A 25,218-nucleotide genomic window follows, 5' to 3' on the forward strand; every position below is an offset into this window, starting at 1 on the left:
CAAAATCCCAACTCTTCAGTGCAACTGCACTTGAGGCTAACCACAGTAGAGTCAAGTTTCATTGCCAGATTATTATCTTCCATAATGGACAGACTACAATCAATGACAATTTTGCTGTGCGCTTGTGAATCGTGAGGATAAATTTTGAAATTAGAAGAATGGCGATACAGCACCATTTACGAACAGACACACCTCACTGAAGTGCTGAATGATGAGCGTAATGTAATTGGGAGTAAATGACACCTAATCTAAGGTCAACAGCCTTGAGGAGTTTATTAAAAACGAGAGATTTCTCACTTGACATAAAATAGAATCAATAGTGCCAAAACAAGTCAAAGATTTACAATGACATTGATGCATCTCTTTTCTTCCCCCTGAGGCTCAGCTAAATGATGGTAGGCCAAAGAGCTGGGGTTCAAATTCTTCAATGTTCCTCAGCCTCAGCGTAGCCTCCTGAGTCAGAGCTGGGTCCAAGTTATCGTCCGGAACCATCACCACCTGCATCCCTGCAGCCAAGGCCGCCCTCACACCGTTGGGAGCATCCTCAAATACCAAGCACTGTGTGGGGGGACAAGATGGAGGACAGTAAAGTTATGCTATTCCATAAGCCTATTAGGCAGACGGTAGAGTTGAGAGCCAAAACAAATGCAGGTAAATGGCACACAGAGGCACCGTTACCATTTTTAATCTGATGAGCTTGACATTTCTCACAGGAGTGTAGTTGACCTAGGGGAGGCGGTCTACCCATTAAAACTACAATTTGAAGGAAGGTCTGCGCCATTGGCTTTGTTTACATTTTTTATACGCAGCGTGAAAACTCATCAGAGTCTTTGTAGGCATTTCAAGCGCCATGACTCACATCCACAACTACATGAACCATTTGGACCCAACATGTAAATGTAGTCTTTTGGGGTGTTTTATGAGTTTTATGATGGTTGTACTATTACTATACTATTACTTTTTGAGAACAGGTCTGACACTTTACGTTGTTTTATTTATTTATTTATTTTTGTTTGAAGTAGACAAACATGTAAGATTTTGTGATTTCCTTTTGATAACAGATCTCTTCTATGATCTAAAAGGACACTTAATGTTGATTTTTTTTTGGGGGTGGATCAATACTAACGAAGTGAAAGTTTCGAGAGTTAAATAAATCAGACACTGATGGCATGTTTTGATTTTTTTTTCTCTCACCTAACACGGGGGCCCACTGTATAAGGATTATAAATCGCAACAACAACAATTTAACGGAAAATCTGTTTTTGTCATTTATAGGCTGCACCGGACTGTAAGCTATAAGTTGCAACATCAGATATTTAAGGAGAAAGATGGTACATGAAATGTTTTCAAATTTTTAAAACATTTTTTTTCAAACTGCCTGGTTATAGCAACATCAAGTCTCCAGCAGAATCTGAACACCCCTGCATGTTTAGAAATAAGAGCAACGCCATCATATTTTCAACATAACGACACACTGAGATTGTTAGAATACTGCACCAACACAACATGGTAAGTAATAACGCAGTTCAAACTCAACATTAATACTTATATTAAGCATCTTCTTCTGTGTCCCTATGTTTACTGAGAGATTGCCCTTGGTGGCTATTTAAAATAATAATAATAATAATAATAATAATCATAATAAATTGCAGATAGGCCGCACAGGACTATCGTGGGACTAGCGTGAGAAAAACAAGTGGTGGCTTATAGTCTGAAATTTACGGTAGTTGTTGGGCTATCACCTCTAAAGCATGACTGAAGACAAAGGGAACGAAATATAGTATAATCTATATCACCTCAACACACAGTGTGATTCTGTAACAAAATTGAAAATTGCACTACATTTACCATTAACCCTTTGAGCGCCGTTGTGTGTGTGTGTGGGTGTGTGTGTGTGTGTGGAGGGGGGGTGCTCAAAGTTGGCTGTCAGATTTTCTATAAAAAAAAATATTATATATATATATATATATATATATATATATATATATATATATATATATATATATATATATATATATATATATATATATATATATGTGCGTGTGTGTGTGTGTGTGTGTATCTGTATCTGTATCTGGCATTAAAGAAAGTGCACGTTTATTTATTCCCAATGTTGACGAAAGAAGAGGCTCTTTTGATCTAAAAGAGAAGAAAAGGCAGTAAAGTGGTTGCTATATTAGACTGAGTGTGGTTAGAACTCAGCCAAAAGGTGAAACAAACTCTTGATTTACTAGTTAATTAACTGATCTACGTTGCCTAACTTATGCGTCAAGACCACAGCACAAGAGTGTTCTAGAAATCCAGGCAGTCACTAACATTTGGGAATTATTGTCATATTTAGATCAGTAGGCAGCCAATCATGCATATTTTAGTGTTTTGCAGCCCATGAACATAATCGAGTTACCATTCTCCGGCATGGACAGTTTTGGATTCATGCAACCCAAGCTTATGTGTTTTTCCTCCAGGTGCGCTTGCTTCCCCCTATGGACCGAAGCGCACCTCTCAGATGGATTCAATCGTCCACTAGAGCAGTTTACTTTCTTTTTGGGTCATTTTGATCATTAGTGGGAGAGGGAAAAAAAAATTGTGCGAGACATTTTGGTACCAAAGTGGATAAAAGCTCTTTGGGTCATGTTTCATATCATTTCACAATGAAACCCCTTCTCTTCCTTATTTTGTTTGCATTGAACAATACTTAATCATGCCTGTCACAGCAGATTACAGCTGTTGACAGCAAGGCACACTTCACATTTGTGCTACCGCATGGGCTATTTTTTGTGTTCTTTTCTTCCCCTTCTTCGCTCTCAAATAGTAGGTCTTTTGCTTCCAGGGCTGCATTTAGAAATGCCGATACATCATATAACCACCGTAAATTTCTGACTATAAGCCGTACCAGTATGTAAGCCAAAGCAGCAAAATTTGACCAAAAGGAAAAAAAAAATTTTGGTCATGGATAAGGCGCATCGGACTATGAGCCGCAGGTTGTAACATCAGATGACAGAAAGATGAAATGGAAGTTTTAAACGTTTTTAAATGGTTGCTTACAACAATATCCTATCTTGAGCAGACCGGATATGGCTGCCTTTTTAGCATAGGAGGGCCGCAAAATAAGAATGAAAGATCCGCATGCGGCTTCAGAGCAGGTGGTTGACAAATCTGCCAAGTAAAAACAAAACTGCAGATACGCCACAAGGTCTCAAATCATGAGCAAAAAGTTGTGGCTTATAGTCCAAAATTCAGGGTATTTTAGAGGAGCAATAACACAAACTGTTAATTTAACCATAACCACTACTGCATGTTGTTAATATTATGACTATTATTAATAAATCTATTCGATATGTCTCTATCATCGCTCAACCAATCCCTCTGTTCATTGTCTTTCTTACTCAACCAAAAGAAATTGAGGAAAACACCGGTTCCACAATAAGTCTTTGTTCTTTTTTTTTTAGGCTTTTTTAAATGGGCAAATATGTACCGTAATGTGTTTTTTTTTTTTTTTCATTTATTTATTTTCATTGTTCTGCGTGAAGGACAGCAGTCCTGGCCATACTTCATATGGAAAGTATCTTAGATAACTTTTGGTGTGAATTAATGTTAAAAAATAAAATTAAAACGCTGACTTCAGCGCTTGCTTTCAGGTTCTTGCTCAAGACCACCTCAACTAAAGTCAGGATGCAGGCGGCTGTGGCATCTCTCCAACTACTGTACGAGATGCAATTAATTTTTGCTTTAAATGTAAGGAAATAATAGATGGTTGTGCAATGCAAACTAGATAGTTTCCAAAACTGATTAAGCGAATGTTTGAGCCAAGAACTTATTACGGTGGAGGAAATAATTATTGCCTACTGCATAATTAAGTTAACACACTTACAAAAATTAATTCAAGAAATAGTTTATGTTTTAGTGATCATGGTAATAGAGAAAAGCAGTCAAAAATGCCCCGAAGCAAAAAGTTATAAAATGTTGCATTTTATTGAAATAAATATTTCATCCCCTACAACTCAGTCAGAATTCTGACTAATAAATGTTTTGGTGTTTGCTGTTGTTGTTGTTTTTTTTTAATTATCTTCCCTTCTCGACACCAACATGGGCAAAAATAAAAAGCTTTCAAATCATACTGGGACAATGATTTGGAACTGCATGAGGCTGCAACGAATGGTAGCTTGGTGAGAAGTGGACAACTACAGTGTAGGAGCTGTTAGCCAAAAAAAAAAAGAACATTAATAAAAAAGAACGTCGGTCATCGCTTTTAATGCCCTGAATCGACAGTTTGAACGTCATTTCCAAACAACACCGTGTGAACGTGATCGATTTCAGAATGGCATGGGGGCTGCTCACTCTGGGAACCAAAGATTATCAAGTTGAGTGTTGTCATGACTATGCTTCCAGGAAGAGCTTTGAAATGAATGCAATCCACCATAAGCAAAGTTTATTTTGAAGGATTAGCAGACTTCCTCAAACAGTTTGGCTTTGACAGCTTGACAGGCAGCACGTTGTCCCGTGCGAAACCCCAACCACCGCGGGAGGTTGGTTGCTGGAAAAATAGATAGTGAGGCAAAAAGATTTGGACAGCTCAGCTTTAAACAATGACAAAATTGCCATCAACTGCTCAAACTGGCAAGATCTTGCCGAATTGAGTGATTTTATGCAACAGAGTTGCTCTGTTCACTCTGTGTATCAATACAGTAGAACTCCTCTACAGCAAGTTTTTCACAACAGGGGACTTTTCACTAAAACAAATTTATGTCTCGGACGTTAACATAAAAAACGTGTTGTGCAATCTACACTTTAACTGAAGTTAAGAACAAAACCATCCAACAAAAAAAACAAAAAAAAAGGAATTGCTAAATCTAAAATAAGCATTCATTTTCATACTCACATCAATTTCTTGCATAATGTCTTTCACTTTGCTTCATCCATCTTTCATCTTCATTACTTTTATCGTGTCTTCAAGTGTTCGGTTTAAGGCTTATGTGTCCGCGAGAGTTTTTCAATAGTATACAGCAGGACCTTTTTTTAATTTTCTGAATTAAACTTGCACCTCAGTAACCAAGGCAGTAGCTGCCTGGATATCTTCTCATTCATCAAGTGTGTTTTGTTCTCAGAGCATTGAATTAGTCACAGCAGGACAAGAAAACAGGTGGTCTCACACTGTGTTCTAATGGACAAAAAGCTTTCAGTGCTCGCAGTGTACTGTACACTGGAATCTTTGGGTTGTAGATGCAATTTCCATCAGTAGAATGCCGCACTACATAAAGCCTGGTCTTTATGGCATGTTCAGAAGAAGCAACAGCACATAGAGTAATGTCTGTTTTAGCCCAGGTGGTCTGCAGACCACAAGCCTATACAAAACCTGTTAAGCGAGTTGAAGTTTCCAAGAGGCAGCTGAGAAACTTGAGAATTCCGAGATTTGGGTGAAGGGGAGTGAACCAAAGGTCTTCCGACCTCAGTGCAAATGTGGTGACCAAACTACTATACGTTAACACTTTCAATTAGGATTCTTTTTTTTTTAATTGTGGCATATATTACTTGTTTATAAGTCTAGGATACTTGGAAAATGTGTTACAAAAATTTGCAGTTCCAGAGATTAGATTACAGGCCCTGGGATTTTTTTTGTCCCGTCGGTATTGACTGCTTCTGGTTGTACAGCTGGTTGTACTGGCGAGAGAATCACTCAATCAGCTCATGGGCAAGACACGGTTGGGTCAGGGTGCAACATCAACCAATGAGGGCAAAAGTGGATTACAACTCCTGCCCTCACTGGTTGATGTCGTTGTGTTTGTCAGCTCGTCTGTTTGGCATGCAGGAAACCTTCAAAGCATGTCTCTCCGTAATATAGCTTTTTTTTTTAATGAAAAAAAAAACTTTTTTTAATGAAAAAAAAACACAGCACTGAATGTGTGAAAGATGAAGCACAAAGTGGCGAGGGAACACTGTCATATAATGTAGGCCTACTCTAATGTGCTTTCCAATTTTAGTTCTGTATTTGTCTCAGTAACATCTCCGAGCAGTCATATGTAACGCCTGAGAAGCGTTGACAAACACCTATTGTAGTACTGTAATGCAATAATAATAATTATAAGAGCAATGATTTGCATTCGAACACAAACTTAACAACCCCACTGTAAATTACACTTAAATTTACAACAATATACAACAATTATATTTTCTGCTAGCTTTATAAAAGAGTCTGCTGACCCCGGTAATACTCTGAACTTTTTGTTTCTGTTTGATATGTATTTCAATTTTAACATTTGTTAGAGCATTTGCAAATCTTCATGTATTGTTTTCTTTTCTTTTTTGTAAAACGAGTAAGCTTTTTACTTTAAGACATGTTGATGATATTGAGAAACTACATGAACTGTTGGTTGAAATTGAACAACAAAGGTTTGTGTGAAAGCATGAAAAAAATAAACATTATGTAACTCAGAAAATTTGCTCAATAAGCATACTTAAAGATATTTTAGCAAAGAGTTAGGAGGTTGCATTTTTTCATTTACGGTCAAGATTTTGCCTTTCACTGATAACAAATATCGGCTCCAAATATTTATCAGCCTTCTTGTCTATTAATAATCAAGATTGGCTCAGAATGAAAAAAAAAATAAAATAATAATAATCTGTCACTCAACTCCAGATTTTTATAAAAAGAGAGCTTCACCCAGGGAAATGCCGTTTATGGGAAGAGGAACTCTATATAGGGGCAATTGCATTTACAGAGGCTTGCAAAAGTGTTCAAAACAAATGAAATGTTCTTCATTATTTTTCAATCTTTCGTTATTCTTCATTATTATTATTCTTCATGATCACATTACAATAATAAGAATAATGCAATGTAAGTGCCATAGTATATAAGATTGTGAGGAAACAAAAAAGGTTTGTGTAATTATTTATGGGTAAGCAGGCCCTCAAGAAAATATTATTCAAAATAGCCAAAATATATTCATAGAAGCAAAAAAATATATAATCAGAAGATCTCCTTTACCGGAAGGTAAACACATTTTTAAGAACATCCCCCAGTATGGTTATATCACATAAATTGTGTTGTATTACTGTCAATATTATGAACTACCGTGCCTAAACTGGCCACGCTCATTGGTGCGGAAAAGATTGCTGTTATCGACCCTAAGATTGCATGGCTGAAAAACTCACAAACGTTAACAAGCTGACACGTACATCTGTGTTAACGCACATAAATCACCACTCTGCCGTTATGTTTGAGGCTAAAGAAAGCACTACGTGCAACGATGGGTGAGTAAGTGGCAGTGACAGATTGCCTGAAACATTTCTTAAATGATCTTGAAGCTAAGAGGGATTGGCTCATGCAAGGAGTGTGTAACACTTTATCATCGCCGTGTCGCTCTGTTGCATAGACCAAAAATAATCACCAGTGTTAATGAAAGGCTCAATAAAAAGTAGGGGTCGATTGGTATGGATTTTTTGTCGTTGTTGATTTTTGGCAGAGAATAAAAACAATAACCATTTAATTTAAAAATGTATAATGAATAAAGCAGCCTTTGTTTTCTCACAGTGCATTTGAATAGGTGTCATATGCGGAGTGTCACTATTCGCGGGCTGGGCTGGTACCTATTTGCAATGACTACCAGGCGCCAACAATAAATAAATTAATGCATTTTCGGTTCACACAATGCATTTAAGTTATTAATTAAACAATTAAGTTATTGTGGCATTAATTAAGTGTATTATTAGTAGTCGAACGTGTGTTGTTTGACGTGCTTAATTTATGCTGCACTATGTATTTTATTATTTTGTATTTGTTCAAGAAACTATGTCTTTATGTTAAGTGTAAGGGAGTGACATCTCGGTCTATTCTTTGCACAACTTGTATGTATTAATTCCTGACCATGTCCAAGGTGGTCACTCGCAAAGAAAATCTCAGCGTTTTCATCTCTGCTACCTCCAGCTCCTCAATGGCACCGTCTCCAGGCCAAACAATATTGCTGGGCTCGCCACATTCTTGAACACCTTTCCTTTCATTTTAGCTGAACCTTTTCTATCACGTCTGACACTTTTCTCCACTAATTCCAGCCTGCCTGTACCTTCTTCTTCACCTATTTTCCGCACTCTCCCGTTGCTCTGGACTGTCGATTCCAAATTCGTAAAGTCCTCCGCCTTCTTTATCACTTGTCCCACCACTCTAGCTTCTCCTCCACCTATTGTTTACGCTCACTAGAGTTGACAATGTCAACTGCAAACATCATAGTCCATGGAGATTCCGCTCTAACCTCGTCTGCCACCATAGCAAACAAGAAGGGGCTCAGAGCTGATCCCTGATGCAGTCCCATCTCCACCATAAACTACTTCTCTATCACTCCAGACTTCATCATACAATACCACAGTTCATCCCAGGGAACCCTGTCATACGCTTTCGCCAGCTTTATCTGTACTTTTCCATCAACGTACTCCAGGCAGATGCTGCATCTGTAGTGCTTGTTTTGGCATGAAACCATACTGATGCTCACAAATGTTTACTTCTGCCCTTAGTCTAGCTTCAAGTACGCTTTCCCGTCAACTTTATTCCTCTGTAGCTACCACAACTCTGCACATTTCCCTTGATCTTAAAAATGGGCAGCAGCACATTTCTCCTCCAATCTTCAGGTGTCTTCTCACTATCTAAGATCCTGTTAAAGAACCCAGTCAGAAATTCTACTGCTAGTTCTCCAATGCACTTCCATATCTCTAGAGGTATATCATCAGGGTCAAGTGCCTTGCCACTCTTCATCCTCTTTCAGTGTCCTCCCTTACTTCATCCTTACTAATCTTTCCTACTTCATGTTTCACAACAGTCACCTCTTCTACTCTTTATTCTCTCGCAATTTTCTCATTCATTAACTTTTCAAAGTACTTTCAGTCAGGATGTTTCCATATCCATCCATGATCACCATGACCGCCTGCATGTCCTTCCCATCTCTGTCTCTCTGCCTGGCCAACCCGGATAGGTCACTATCCCCCTCTTTACTTTCCAATCTAGCAAAAAGTCATTGTAAGCCCTTTGTTCGGCCTTCGCCACCTCTGCGTTCGCCTTACATTGCATCTCTGTGTACCGTATTCTCTCCTTGGTCCTCTTAGTGTACACTTCTCCTTAGCTAAACTTTTTCTCCGTTTACAAACCTGCACCTCCTCATTTCACCACCATGTCTCCTTATCTACTTTCCTTCCAGATGACACACTGAGTGCTCTCCTACCTGTCTTTCTGATCACATTAGCTTTAGTTGTCCAGTCGATTGGAAGCGCCTCTTGGCCATTCAGAGCCACTCGATTCCTTCCAAAACATCATACAAGCCTCTTCCTTATTTAGCTTATACCATTTTGTCATTTTCTCTGTCTTGGCCTTCTTCATCTTCTTCACAATCAGGGTCATCCTCCACACCATTATCCTATGCCGTCTGCAACTATCGTCTCGACATGCTTCCCTGCCTTTAAGTGACAATATGTCATATTTCGACTGTTATTAATTTTGAAAACCCAATATAAATTTCAATAAAGTGTAAATAAATGTGTTCTATCCAACCAACATAGTTTTTACACATATTCATAGGTCTGGTAATCGCTATTTATATTAAATGGGGAGCGTCACCCAAATGGAGCCAGTCATGCTTCTTTTAGCGAGGGAAACCTTCATCAACGTATTTCAAATCATGTTGTGGATGCCAGTTTGTGTGTTGGGTGCCATCGAATAAGCTTCTGGTTTGGATGTCAATCACGAATAATTAAAAAAAAAAAAAAAAAGGAGGGGGGGACTGGAAGGTTTGTTTGCCAATCGTAACCAATCGATGATCGATTGGGAGTTAGAATAACTGGTTATTCTACACATTGGAGTTCACCCACTAAACACAAACAAAAACATCAGCAAAGACATCGCCATACAACAAGAATTTAATGTACCTTAGCCTGTGACTTCTTTCTATCTGTTGTATGTGTTGTGTTGAGGCCTCTTATTAATCTTCCTGGATTCTACTTGACTGGTTAAGAGTTATATTTTCATTTTCTTTATGGCCGCGTAAGCCTGGGGTAACTAACCAGTGTTGACATATTTGCACATGTTTTGTGGGTTCCACACTATTATGCACTGAAACCAATGGCAAATAGTATTTGTATTCGCTAACTGTCTCGCTCGCTGGGCGCATACTTCCAAAGTATGGTCTCTCTGACCATGCGTGTGGTGTCAGTTTCCATTTATTACTATGGTATTTCATTTATTGGTTTTGTGTTACATTTAGTTTTTTTCTCATCTGTGATATTTCATATGTACTGTATTTCATTTTAATTCACATTACATCCTTTGCATTTTCTGCAATGTACAGAACTTTGGTCAAACCTGTGCTCTTAAAACAAATGTTGATTCAATAAGTTTAGTTTAGTATAGTTTAGTTTAAACACTAAATCATGCTCATCATTCTGCATTGGCAGAGTCATGGCATTATTTGGGCCCCATTTCTGCCCCAAATAATCATCCGCAAAAATTACTCCTCTTCACAGTTTGTACAGGCGAGCTGTGTGTGGAGATGAGGGAAGGACGTGCAGACGTGCGGCCTGAGTACGGAAGAGAAGGAAGTGTTGCACTAGATAAGAGGAAGGAATGCTGTGAGTTTCACTTTGCCATTCACATATAATATTTTGTCTGAGCTTATTTCAAAGGCGTGCCATTCTTGAATATTTCAGAGAGTTGAAAAAAAAAAAAAAGGGAGACAGTCATGCCCTTTTGATCATTCCTCCAGAGGTTTTTCAAAACAACACAGCGGACTTTTAATGTTGGGCTTATAGAGCTGGTCGAGGTTCCAAAGTTTCAAACTCATGTCCGATGCAACCCATTTTTTTTTTCAAGTGACACCTTCAGTCATATTTACTGCAAAACTTAAACCACGTACATGCACACATGCCCAAAACGCACATAAGATGCATTGTCTGGCAATGACAACAGAGAAGTTGAAAAGTTAAATTGGTTGTCTAAAGTCTCATAATCTCTATGATCGTAACCCCTGCATTACTCCACTGGCGTTCGTTTCCTTATAAAATGGGTCGTCTATCCAATCAAGTTCACCATATAAATACACAGTGTCTTGCTTTAAATTTGGTCCGTTTTAATTCCCCACTGCTAGTCTGTATTGGGTGATGACTGCAAGAGAATATGATGAGATACGCCTGGCAATAATGGGCCAATTTGTCTTTCAGAAGGAAAAGTTGTGGTCCTAATTGTACCTGATTTGAACAGCTAGATTATAAGAGTGTTCCCAGTGGTAATGCCTTTTTGATTAATGACAGGAGCAGAACTAGAACTCTGTGTCAGTGGAAGCATGAACTTTATTTTATTTGTAATTATTCTTATTCAGACGTCCAAGTGCACCTATGGTAAAATCTCCAGTCTAATCATCAACGCTGCAGCTGGGTTGAGATGTCTCTTTTGTTTTTTTTTTCCTCCTGCCTTTCATTTTTTTTTCAGATTGCAACACTTAAAGTTCTATGAAGACAGTGAGGTGCCGCTCTCAATGATAGTTGTGGCTTAGGTGTTTGGCAAGGTTCTCTGCTGCACCTGTCTACTTTTGCATAAATGAAATCATACCGCATGACTTTTGCCTTGCTTTGACTAATATTATACATAGTATTTGTTTTTAAATTTGTTTGAGGTTCTAACTTATGATTGACCATTCAGACTGAGTGAGAACAACTCTCGTAAAAACTAAACATAAAATGGGTGTAAAAAAAAAAGTTGAATTCAAATACCTAAATAAGCAACTGCATTTTTCTCAACTCTTAAAATATGGGCGTTATCTTTCTTCCCATGGTCCAGCCAGGACCAACAATGAAATAAAGTCACACTATGCCATCTCAAAAAAGTGATGAAGGGGAACAGCTCTCCAGGAACTGCGGCTACACTACCAGATATGATCAGTTTTATTTATTTGGAATGTAAATGAATTAATTCATTGTTTTAATCTGTATAAAATATTTATTATGAGAATGAAGAGATATAGGCCCCAGAAAACTGTCATTAATTTTGTGTAGTTTTAGGGAGAAATAACATGTGACAGTGGTTCTCAAAGTGGGTCCGCGCCCTGACTGCAGCGGGTCTGTGAAATAATTAGGGCCATTAACAAAAAATATATTTTTGTGAATTGGATTTTATTTCATATTAAATTGTGACTATATGAATGACTCTTTAACAAAGCAATCAATTCAACCAGTTTAATGTACAGTACTGTAGTTTTAAAAATATACTAATTTTGAAATTTGTCACATAGACTCACGTAATCCACAACATCCTCGAAAGAGCTTGATTATTTCACGACTAAATATTTTTGCAGTAACCCGTTCGGGGGATATTGACACAGTTTATTATGAGCAGGTGTGCACTTTGTAATTTTTATTTTGTAAACTTCAGTATGGCTGAAAAGTAACAAATATTGAATATGCTGGTAAATAAAAACGACAATTAGGTTTGACTTAAAGTGCCTTTTTGGGGGGGGTCTACAAACATTTTTATTGGCAGTCCTTGGAAAATGTGATTTCCAGAAAGGGGTCCCTGACTCCAAAAAGTTTGAGAACCCCTAATACATGAGGCACTGCTTGTTCCTGCTCGAACAATAAAACTTCTATACAAATGTTACCATACCAAACAATGTATGGACAGGAAAGCTTGTATTTTGACACAAAGGATTTTATTTTTAAGTTTTTCCTGTAATGCATGTCATAACAGAGACTGACTTTATACCACAAAACCTCTCTTGCTGTGGAAGAGTCACGAGTGACAACTAAATACAAAATACACAACTTTGTCCTGAAATCCCATTTAATGCCAATTTGAGTCAGTAAAAAATAACTTCATTATGCTGGCATTTATGATGCCTGTTGCCAGCGTTTAATGCACGCTATGGCATAAATTAGCCACTAGCCAGCAGTGCGCGAGTACTCTATTTGATCTAGTGAGAGCAGTTGGATTACCTTTAAAAGGCAGTTAAATGACTGCAGTCTTTGTTGGTGACGCCTTGACAGCTTGACGGCTTGACAGTTCCCAATTAAGTTTTAACAAACCAGGCTGACTTAAATGTGTGTTCAATCTAGTGTTCCTTCGCCAATTCGCGCTACATTTTTTGCGACGGAGTCGTGGTATTATATAAGGGCGTTTTGGCAAAACATGCATTGTGGTGAATGGGGGTGGAGCTTGGGTTGCAGGGAGAGTTAACAGCTGCTTACTTTTATGCGCTGTATGTTGTGTGTTGTAAAACATAATAAATAATAAACTTTGTGCCCAAAAAAGACAGATGCCTGATAGGGCTCCATCGAAGATCATCAATCAATCAATCAATCAATCAAATTTTATTTATATAGCCCTAAATCACCGAAGTCTCAAAGGGCTTCACAGATGAAAAGAGGTCGTACAGAGACATCTTTTCAATATAAGGTACACAACAGAATCCCCTGTCAAAGCTCCCAGAAGGGGAAGGAAAAACTCAAAAACCCCAATTTGGGGAAAATCAGAAACCTCCAGAAGGGACCACAGGTGGGAGGAGCCCCCTTCCAGGCCCACAGGTTGAAGTATATATATATATATATATATATATATATATATATATATATATATATATATATATATATATATATATATATATATATATATATATATATATATATATATATATATATATATATATATATATACACAGTATATACATTCGCGCTTTGGCAACAACTTTCCACGAAAAGGGAAAATAACACAGAAAGAGCTTGGCCCTTTGAGAAAACATGCATTGCGGTGAATGGGGGTGGAGCTTGGGTTGCAGCAAATACACATACATTTTTAAATGTCAATCAAGTATGCACACTAACATTAGAAGCATTGACATTTAAAAAAATGTGTATTTGTGTGTCATTATATATATATATATATATATATATATATATATATATATATATATATATATATATATATATATATATTTATAAAATGACACACAAATACACATACATTTTTTTAAATGTCAATCAAGTTTGCACACTAACATTAGAAGCATGCAAGTCTTTACTATTTCTAAATACAGTATTGGGAGGAACAAGTACTGTGTTGAAACTGAGCATTCATCGTTTTTTTGTTTTTATAGTGTTAAATGAATTACAGTATTCAATTCATCTCTTGTGTAATAAATCAAAATGTTGCCGTACACGAGATGTACAGTAGTAAATCTATCTCTTTTTACTGTCGGTTTGTAAGTTAGCAAGTAGCGAAGAAATGCTTTCTTTATTGGACAAACTATGAAATTTTGCAAAACCCGACAAAGGTACTCTTTGCTCAGCCACACTTGTGTAAGCATGTGCACACACACATACACACACACACACACACACACACACACACACACACACTTAATTTTGTCATTCTGTCGGAGCCAGGGAGTGGCGCATCATCATTTATTATTCCACTGAACACTCAGTCGATTCCCCCTCTGAGTTGCGGTTTCATATCTCATCAAGAAAAATGCCAGCCCAAACCATGGCTGTCTGTAGATAAAAAAGAATCAGGTGTGCAGTGCCATAGGCAGACCTATTAGTAGGAAGAAACCCTTTAAAGTGAATAAAGATGGGCTGTGAGAGTGGAGCTGCTAGATGCCTCAAGTTTACCTGTTCAATTAGCCCACAAATGTCAGGATGATATGAGAATGGCATAATTTATTTCTTCACACAAGCCATGTTTTTCCCCCGCTTGTCATCAATAAAACATTGTGTGAGTTGTACTCAAACAAGCAATGTCACGCTTTCTGAATACAATATCCAAAAGAAACTGATGGCTAAAGGGGGGGGAAATTCCTGTAAATCAAGTAGACCATCCTCCTTTCCTCTTCCTGAAGCTAGTTTCTGAAACTATATCTTAAGCAATCCAGGTCATTCCAAGTGGCCACCGATTTTTGAAAAAAAAAATTTTCTGTCTTTGTTTATGGAGGCAAACCATCACAATTGACCCCTTATTATGGCCAAAGGGTCTGCCTGCCTGACTGCAAATAGAAGACATGAGCCATCAGCTGAAATTCAACTTAAAGCTAAAAAAAAAAACAAAAAAAAACTGCTTTTTGGGCGCCTCCTTTCATCGTGTATCATATGTTGGGATATCCTAATCTTTCAAAGAACCAAGTTGGATAAAGACAACATTTACTTTATACTTTTGCATAGTTCAACTACAAATGTGAACACCTGTACAGAAGCAAAATTAAAATATTTCACTAAAATAAATGATGAACTGGTTTTAATTTTTTGCAGCAAGATTTATTTTGTTATCTTGCTTGCTATGCTTTTTACCAATTTCACAGATTTTTTTTTTTTTAAAAGAAAACAAGCTGTTTATATTATGTTATAATTCGCCGAAACATTTCAGGTAAAACCTCTTAGAGGCCTCTTAGAAGCTTAGTGACGGCAACACTCAACCAACTTGATAATCTTTGATTCAAGAGTTTTATTGTCATATGCATAGTAAAACACACAATGAAATTCTTATTGTGATCACTTCCCTGAGCAGACTACATTCCATAATCGAGCAAATAATAAGGTAGGCAATAAAACAAAACAAAAACACAACAACAAAACCATTAATAGAGCAATAAGGGCAGTACTAATGAACTAATAAATGAGTAGACTTACATTCTGAGCATATTATGGAGTAGATGGAGTGGAATAAACTGTTTAAATGTGAGGATGATAGAGCAAAAAATCATGTAGTACAAGATATGTATTTAGGAGCTTTCCTGCAATGTGCAGTGTTGTAAGGTGCAATTGTGCTTTGGTTCCCGGAGTGAGCAGCATCCACTGTGACAATCACAATCACACAATTGTTGCTTAAAAATTAAGTTCAAGCTGTCAATTCAGAGCACTAAAATAAACAACAATTAAGCGACGACTGATGTTTTTTTTTCTTCCATTGACGCTTTTATTTCTTGATTGACAGTCTTTTTTTGGCGGAGGGTTTTTTTTTTTTTGTGAACGTCATGCCTCTTTCGTGCCCACACCCTTCCCCATTTAACGCTTGCATCCTGCCCAGTATCGCGTCGTTTTTTTTTTTTTTTTTAAACACAACCGTTGTGTGGGTAGCAAAGATTTGCAGTCAATCAAGCAGCAATGGAGTCACTCAGCAATATTTACAGCTTTTGGAACTCAGTGCACTCATACGAGGCACCACTTAATAAGACACCTGGTTGATTTTGGCGCTAACTGAAGAATTTTACATGTGCCTTGTGGTCATGAAAATACTGTATTGAAAGGTCCTCAAAAAAACAAAACAGAATGAAAAAAGCACATTTAAGGAAAAAAAAATGTGATGAGATTTTTTTTTTCCATAATCGTTCAGCCACATATCCACACCAAAAAAGCTATAATATACAGCATAAGCCTAAATAATGGAAATACTCACAGTATCTGAAGAAGCTGGGGGGTTGAATCTACTGGCACAAACCAGGAAGGAGTCAGGCTGAGGTTTGGAATGCTTCACTTCAGGATCATCTCCCAGAACAATATGATTGAATAAAGCAAAGAATTCCTTGTGCTTGCTTGTCTTCAAGTTGAACGTCGCACGTGCTGAGCTGGTTGCTACGGCGATTGGGATGTTGTGCTTCTTCAAATGGTTGACCAGCCTGTCCACACCTTTTCAAGACAAAAATGATCTTATTTGACATCATCATTGCAAAGCATGATTACTTTCTTTGAGTATAGAGTAGCAGCGAGGCCCTGTTTTATCATGGGGATTCTTCCAGAATCACCCGCATTAGGTGAAAGCCTGCAATAGTATAGAAACAATAAAAAATGTTTAGTTTTAGCATATCCACGCTCATAACATTTAAATCTATTAAACCTCCCTTAACACATTACAACATTTTAAAACATGTTTTAAATACTGCTTAAATTGCAGTGTGCCCGACTCCAGCAACAGCATACAGTAGGTATAAGATGTGATGGACAAACTGCGATATAGAGAGGAAGCACAACAGTATTGATTTGGATTTACAGAAGTGATAATGAAATTCAGTTTGTTTTGAAATTTACACCTGTTGCCACTATCTGATATTCCAGGAGAATCAAAAGTGACAATACAAGGAAGGAATAGGCAAAAGCAAAAATAAGTACTGTTGTCTCACAACTAGAAATTTTGAGAGCCCCCCATCTATCAAACCCAATGTTACATAGTGGTGGGGAACGTTACCAAGCAAAGGTTTGTGAGTATAGTTAGCAAGTCAACACCTGCAACTATATTGAGCTGATGAACAGACTTGTAATCCAAAAAAAAGTACAGCGTACACTAGCCTTGCATATAGTACATCGTCAACTTTAACAGGTGTATTTACCATTAACTAATGATGGGTCCGGCAACACCAATGCGCCGATGCGTGTGCCGACCTCAGAGAACAATCCCCACGTCGGTGCGCGTACTGCTTTAAAATAATCGTGTGACCAATGTATGAACTGTGTAGACAGTAAAAATACGCCAAACTGTGTATATAAGAAAGTTCGTCAGTCAACGGGACGTAACCGCTGAAACAATTCACATCACACAATTGCTTGTGAGCAACAAACGCTGTCTGCTAGGTGGGACCAATTTGAGCAAATTTTGTAGACTATTTGTGACAGCACTTGGATGATTAAGTGGGGAGGCTTGGAAGAAGGGCAACTTGCAGATGCATCATTTCACGTGTGGCAATACTTAGTAAAGAGTAATAATGGACTCAAGATCCTCTGGTATTCTGGATGAGCCAACAGATTGCCTATCCTAACCTCTTCCTGCTAGCCAAAGAGATCCTGTGAGCGCCAGCGTCATCATTGCCTTGTGAGTCTGTTCTCCATGACAAGAGAAATCGCTAGCAATCGCAACAGACTTGATTTTAAAAGACTGGAAAAACTAATTTTTTTAAATAAAATTGTGTAAAGACCTTTCCATATTGATACGTCACATTATTTAAACATATGGAGTGATAAGTGATGAATGCTATGAATTGAACGCTTAGATTTTCGCATTGATACATGTTTACATTTAAAAATATGGAATAATACGTTAGGGAAGCAATGACTTGAATGATATTATTGTATACACTAGGTCAATGAAAGAGTTGAGTTTGTCAAGTGGGTTGCCTGCAGGGAGTTTTCATGTCCAGCAGGTGTCAGTATTTGATGACACAATAGCAACACAGTATGTCATTGTGCCGACGCTTCATAACGCCTTTGCTTGGCAAGCACAGATGCATGCTAAGTCCTAAAATTATACATGCAGTACAATATCCTCACTTCTCCATTTTAATCAGAATGATGATGAAACAATTATCAACCGTGTGATTTTACAGCAATATTTTCTATCCATCCATGCAACCATCCATCCATCCATCCATTTTCTATTATCTGTTATCCTCACAAGGGTCGCAAAGGTGCTGGAGCCTTTAGGTAGGATACATCGTGAACGGAGTGCCAACCAATCCCAAGGCACACAGAGACAAACAACCAAATACATTTACAAAAAACCTAACCTCATGAAAATTTAGAGTGTTCAACATAACTAACATGCATGTTTTTAAATTGTGGGATAAAATCAGAGTACCCTGCCTCACGCAGACAATGTGAGGAGGATGTACTAACCAGTCCGCCACTATGCCGCCCAACATTTTTCAATTTTTGATTTTTCCATCCAGTCATCCGTCTTCTATAGCCATCTCTCCTCATGAGGCTTGCTGATAGGCATGAGCCGAACCATATTGGCAATATTTTGCCATTTTTAAAGAGAGATTATTTAAACCCATCCAAATCTGTCAAAACGTTTTGTTTTGTTTTTTCCACTGTGCCTTTCGCCTTAACGGGCCACTGCAGTGGGCGCCTCCTTTCATTGTGTATCATATGTACTGTAGGTCCTCTTCGGCCGCAGCAGTCTATCACACTGTCCAATTCCTGGTTTGTCGGTTTGAGTACCACTGTGTTTGCTACTACAGCTAACTACCCAGGGTAGCGTGACTAACAAGTTTATGCTACTTTCACAAAGCATCACTCGAGGAAAGACTCGAACAGTCTATCAAGTATGGGTTCAAGCAGGCAAACAAATCGAACTTTTCGGCCCATCCAAACAACCATAGTCGGCTGTCTGGGAAGTTAAGTACTCAGTGGTATTTGTGCATTTACAGTATACATATTTCAGTTTAGATTGGATGTGGGAAAATGTTATTGCAACAAATGGTGCATTATATATTTTGTTTAAAAATAGGACTGGTTTTACAATACAGAAAAATGGTTATTTAGCAAAAAATATTTTAAAGATATATATTTTAGAGCTGTAATTTCAATACCGTGATACTGTAATACCGTGATATTTTAGCTCAGAGTTATCATACCATCAGATTCTGATATTAGCCCATGCCTAGTCGAGGGTGTGCCGGAGCCGTTGTCCTATTTTTTCATTCGTCTTAAATATTCCTCTTTTTTATATATGTATAACCTAGTGTCTATTATATGCTAAAAAGTTATCTATTTGCTGTTTTTATGCAGACCTGGCATGAGTTTGGCTGTAGGAAATATCCTCTCCTGTATTTGTCTGGTTTCAGTAAGAAGTTCCTCTGCCGTAATAGGTAGCTCCAGAGTGTCTCGAATTGTTTGAGCTGCTTCCAGAGCCTTTGCACCCATCACTTTGGACTTCACACCCCATGTGTATTTCTTTCCGAAGCGGTCACACACTTCCTGGAAAGACACTGTGTACAGTCGCTCGGTGTCTGAAATGAGAACACATAAACGGAAAATTATACACAGTGAACGAACGAAATCTCACTCTGACAAGTATTTGCTACATACTACATGAAAAGAATAACAATAATACATCACGAATACACTTTACGTTAAATAAATGATTGCCACGTTCTGCAGCACAAAATAATAAATAAAATAAGAAACGGAGGTAGAGCTAATACAAATTAGGCAACATTACAAGACCACCAGAAAACAAGAACCACAAAAAACATTTTAACCCGATTTTCTAAAACTGCAGGAACACCTTTGGTACGTACAGATTTATAAAAGATGTCATGAAAACATGTCATTTCCCGACTAATAGGGTTTTTAAAACTTTTACCGGTGTACTGATACACTTCGAAGAAAAAGAACAACAACAAAGATTTGTATGTATTAGGTTATCAAATGTAAACACATATTGTCACTCAATGGCGTAGGGGGGCAAGAACATTTCCAAATAAATTACTCCCACACCACCGAAGGTGCGTGCCTGTATTAAGACTATCAAGTCGTGGCTAAAGTATCATAAAAACTTAGCGTGCTTGGCATACCTAATAACAAGCCATCCATGTCGAATATAACATGGCTCACAGGTTTATAGAGGCTGCCAGTCAACGACATGTTTGGAAACTTTACTTCCGTGTTGGTGTGCGACTGGAAACGTATGGGGCAGGACGGCAAGTCAAAAGCGCCAAAATAAAATACTTGCGTTAAAAGATAAGCTTCTAACTAATTGGTTTACGTACATTTACACGGCATTACTGTTGGTTTAAAAAATGCACGTTATCACTTTGAAACCTGCTTCATTTAATTATTCTATGAAAATTACTCGCTAAAGAGTAGAGAGGATGGGTTAAAAGTAGTAGAGCGTTGGACAGGTTTTTGTAGAGGGCCAGTGAAAAGAGGGCTCATGTAACCTTTTTTTTTTTTTTTTTTTAGAGCAAGTAATATAAACACATACAAAGCGTGTGACAAATGTGCGATATGACCAGGGGCAAAAAAGTCTTTTTTTGCTGCATCTGCCTTGTATCTGAAATAATCATTTCACAAATGATCTTTGGTCTCAGTGCCATTTATAATATTATTTTTGGAAGTGAAATGAAAAAACCCACCAAGGGAATAATTGACCACAGTTTTTCTGTTTTATATAAGTGGTGCCCACCATTTCCCCCCCCACATAAAACACCACTGCATTTGAGAGCAGTAAAACCTTTATCAGGCTTGCATTTCCACTGAGGGATGTGTAGGCGGGACGGAGATACAGTAGTTGCATCAGTTACAAAAATAGCTTTCAAATCATTCCAGCATGACACAGTGTAAGCTGGCAATAAATTCACCAAAGAGGAGAAATTCAACAGAGTAAACAAAGGTGCGAACTGTCCCCAATGATTCTATGAATGAAAGCAACTCAAATAGGACTAGTCTGGCACTGTTACATCAGTCTTGCCATAGCCACAAGAGTGGGCCCATAATTTTCCCTGGACAATTTGCCAGAGGGCCTTCATCTTTTTGAGCATCTGTCGGTGTTCTCCAGGGGCCAGGTTTTCAAACGTCAGCTCACTCAAACCTACCGCTGGAAGCCTCAAGCGTGTCCTTGCTTGCTCCCCTGACTTTCCCTGACAATCATATACTTCCAGTCTTCTATTCCCTGAAAGGCAATCTTACCACCTCAGACTTGACTCTGGGCAACTCGGCTTTGCGCAGCATCATTTTAGTTATCAGTTTGATTATGTGGCCACGTCGCCACTATGGACATATCACTTGCTGTTCTGTTGGCATATTGCACACCTGTTCACTGGCTTACTATAAACACACAACACAAAGAGAGGCCTGAGAGATTTATAAGGGTGCCCAGAGAACTCAAATCTGGTTGAAGCTACTGTATGCCGATACCTACAGTACCGGTATTCTCTTTGATTTAGAATTCATAATTCTCTCATGTCCCAAATAAAGGAAGGATTACATGTTTAATTAATAAATACTAAGGGGAAAATGGATGGTACTTCAAGTGCAAATGAGCATGGAGTGGACAGTAATAGGACTGCCTGTGTATTGACAATTGGTCGAAAAAAAACAGGCTTTCTGAAGGAATGCTTGGAACCCTACAATTCACTGATATTTTTTCCTTCTTTTTCTCGCTCAACCCCCCCAAAAATCAGCATAATACAAAGATGAAATGACACAAAATAACACAAAGATGAGAGTGAAGTGATAGCGACATGTAGCCCGCAGTGACATTGTCGAACAGAAAGTGTGTCTGTAGGTATAAATAGCGACGTGGTGATATCATGGACTCTATCGCTGTTAGGTTTCCTAAATGCCTCTGGAATAAAACACTGCCATAATCAGGCAAAGGGCATACAGACACTAGGCAATTTAAAGAGTGCATAACTTCCCATCCCTTCATATCGGTTGATGGGCTGTATTTAAACTGCTCTATAAGAAAATTCTTGCATGCCATAATCACTTTATGAACATACTAGAAAACACTATGCCAATATTAACGACTTTGTGGAATATTTTTATTACTTCGCTGAATTTCAAGTAGCCCCGTAGTGCTCGGGGCTGCGGGGAGAGTCCATCTCTCAAGCGCACGGCCAGTAATGTCTTGAAGAGTTGTTGCCAAAACACGTTTAAATAATACCATGTCTCCGTCGACATAGAATGACGAGTGAAACAAAATGAGCACTAGATATTTGAAATGGATTTATTTAGCGTTTTTGTTGATCAATAAGTACTTCCCTTGTGGTGATCACTCAGCCTTGAGGAAAAATCCTGTGTTTTCCAGTGTGACAGACAAATAATAATGCTTAAATGCAGATTGTCTGACATTGGCAGATGATGCATCCATTTGTAATTCTCCACCAGATGATTTTTTGAGAACTACCATGACACTTCACAGGAAAGATAGACCCTAAAGCAACATACAGAAAACACACACACACACAAACAGGCTGCTGTTTACATTGTGATGATAAGGTCGTTAATTCTGCTGCTGATTAGTATCACTCTCAGCTTCAGTTCCCAGGTTGACCATTTGTCCTGGGTGAGATATCAGCAATCACCATTTTAAATGAGGAACACTGATATGAAATGCTAATTCAGCAACTGAGATCAATAATGTTCCCCTGTAGGAATCAAGTAAAGAAGGGCTCATAATACATAGTGCTGATGATGTCCTTGAGCCTTGAACCAAAACATAATAACAAACTCTGAAACTATGATGGTTTCGTATGTGGCGTTCCGTGTGCCTGACACAAGTTGAAAGACTGACATTGTGATTATAAATGAATATGCAAGCTTGATTTTTTTTTAAAAATAAATTAATTAATAAAAATATGTCATTAAGTGGAAATGATAGTGTTACAATCAAATCATCCCTTCATCCATCTATTTTCTAGAGCCACTTATTCTCATAGGGTCGCAGGCTTGCTGGTGCCTATCCCAGCTGACTTTGGGCGGTATGCGGGGGACACCCTGAACTGGTTGCCAACCAATTGCAGGGTCACAGAGACGAACGACCATTGGAGCACCCAATCACCCGAAGGACAATTTTGTATGTCCACAAACAAACCACACCATTTTAAAAAAAAAAACATTTATGTTAAAACATTTAAGTTTGTACTTCGTCAACACAAAATGTAAAAAAAAAAAAAGATAAATTATTGCTATGTTCAACGCAAGTACACAAATGTTCGTTTTTAAGGTTGCACATTCAAATGACATCACTCCAAGGGCAAAAGTGTTTTCTTTTCAAACTTCTCTTGTAGAGTTTAAGTTTGCAAGGACCGGTGTTTTAAGAGCTGCAGGAATGAGGTGCAGTAAGTGTTCTTCAAAATACTGACTCACAAAAAAAGGTCAAGGCTACGGTTTTAGTGATATTTATGATCAAAGAGGTTCGTAAACGTAAGCGTAAAACTGTTCATAACCTCGCCCCACAATCGAGCATAACAGCAATCACAACTTCAAGATATGTCTGTGTTTACAGGAGATTTTTTTTCCTTCTGGTGGAAGCAGGCTGCCGCATCATGATCTGTATGCTGCACACACTTTCTACCTCCACTCCTTCCTGCTCTCCCAAAAGGGTTCTATGCTACACACACGGCAGCTAATCACAAGCTTTTCTTAGACTGATATAGAAAATTATGCTCAAGATAATCAAGGCCATGATTTGGTAGTAATTAGACTGTAATCATGAATTTGTTATATAGGAGCATGTTGGATTATGTCTTAATAAACCAGAGCAAATTGGTAAACAGTTCAATGGGGATGTTTCTCATAAGGATGAAAATGATGGTAATCATCTTATTTTGCAATGGACCCATATTCTGATTAAAAACACCCTCTTCTTAGTTTACGGGGTGGGTCATACGACTGAGAGGGAGGCTTAAAGCGTTTTATGAAGTAGCGCACCCTTGCTGATGGCACTGATAATTATGGCTCTCATTCAGAAACATCCTCATTTTCAATTACAAAGTTGATTAGCGGGTAGGAGCCTTTGAGCCGTTGAAATTCACCAGTATAAAATGACATATTGTGCAATGGAGACAGCGTGATGTAAAATATAACACATGCTCTATACAATTTAAAAATGAGCTTTTTTCAATGATGTACCTTCTGTGAAATATTTTTTTTCAGCCAAATACCCCTTATCTGGCAAAAAAGAATTCTGCATGATTTTTCCATATACGAAAACTGAGTGCTTTTCTATTATGATTATTATTATATTATAAAACATTGGAACTACATTTATATATATTTGTAGATGTTTGGCAGTTTGTATGTATTTGTATAAACAGGTTTGGGGGGCGTCGGACGAGGTAGATGGTAGATGCTGGGAAATCATTGATTGCACTGTGTTTGCACTTTGTTTCAGAGTCACGGTTTCATGAACTAAACTGCACACTTCACACAATCTTTCTGAGCTTATTTAATGTACAGAACAAAAATAAAAAGCAGCGACAATCTAACTCTGATTGACCCTTAGACAGGAAATGCAAGACATACCAAAAAGGCATTATCTATAGCAGGGGTGGCCATGTGCAGTCCTCAAGAGCCACAATCTATCCTGTTTTCAATGTATCTCTTCAATCAACACACCTGACTCAAATCAGCGTAGTTATGAGGATTCTGCAAAGCATGCTTATGAGCTAATCATTTGAATCGAATTGAATTGAATTCAATTTGAATTGAAAGTGTATTAGTTGAAGGGACACAATGAAAACAGGCTGGATTGTGGCTCTTGAGGACCGAACTTGGCCACCCCTGATCTATAGTAAATTATAGATAAATTATAAAGTAAATTAAGTTTAGCAAAATGTTGTTTTTTTACTTGTAGTGTATTTGACAGATGGTATGTGGTCAAATGTGAATTTTGTTTTATGTAGCCGTCACTTAAAATGATTTTTCAAGTAGTACAGATGAATGAATGGTCAAAAACTTAGTGTGTTCCAAGTTAGTATTAGTGTT

The 25,218-nt window shown here is 37.9% G+C and overlaps 1 protein-coding gene and 1 pseudogene across 1 annotated transcript; both read right to left on the reverse strand.

Annotated features, from left to right (window-relative positions):
- Positions 1 to 254: 254 nt before the first annotated feature.
- On the reverse strand, positions 255 to 20,414 carry pudp (pseudouridine 5'-phosphatase). Its single transcript, XM_088408013.1, has 4 exons — positions 20,301 to 20,414; positions 19,515 to 19,733; positions 16,409 to 16,638; positions 255 to 558 (listed from the first exon to the last, which is right to left on the reverse strand). Exons 1-4 carry the CDS (start codon positions 20,368 to 20,370, stop codon positions 382 to 384), a joined length of 696 nt encoding a protein of 231 aa, XP_088264139.1. The 5' UTR covers positions 20,371 to 20,414; the 3' UTR covers positions 255 to 381.
- On the reverse strand, positions 8,510 to 9,388 carry LOC148427486 (uncharacterized; annotated as a pseudogene).
- Positions 20,415 to 25,218: the final 4,804 nt, after the last annotated feature.

This window comes from Hippichthys cyanospilos, chromosome 2 (genome assembly GCF_059441005.1).
Source record: "Hippichthys cyanospilos isolate Australia breed blue-spotted pipefish chromosome 2, RoL_Hcya_1.0, whole genome shotgun sequence".
In the NCBI taxonomy this organism is placed as follows: domain Eukaryota; kingdom Metazoa; phylum Chordata; class Actinopteri; order Syngnathiformes; family Syngnathidae; genus Hippichthys; species Hippichthys cyanospilos.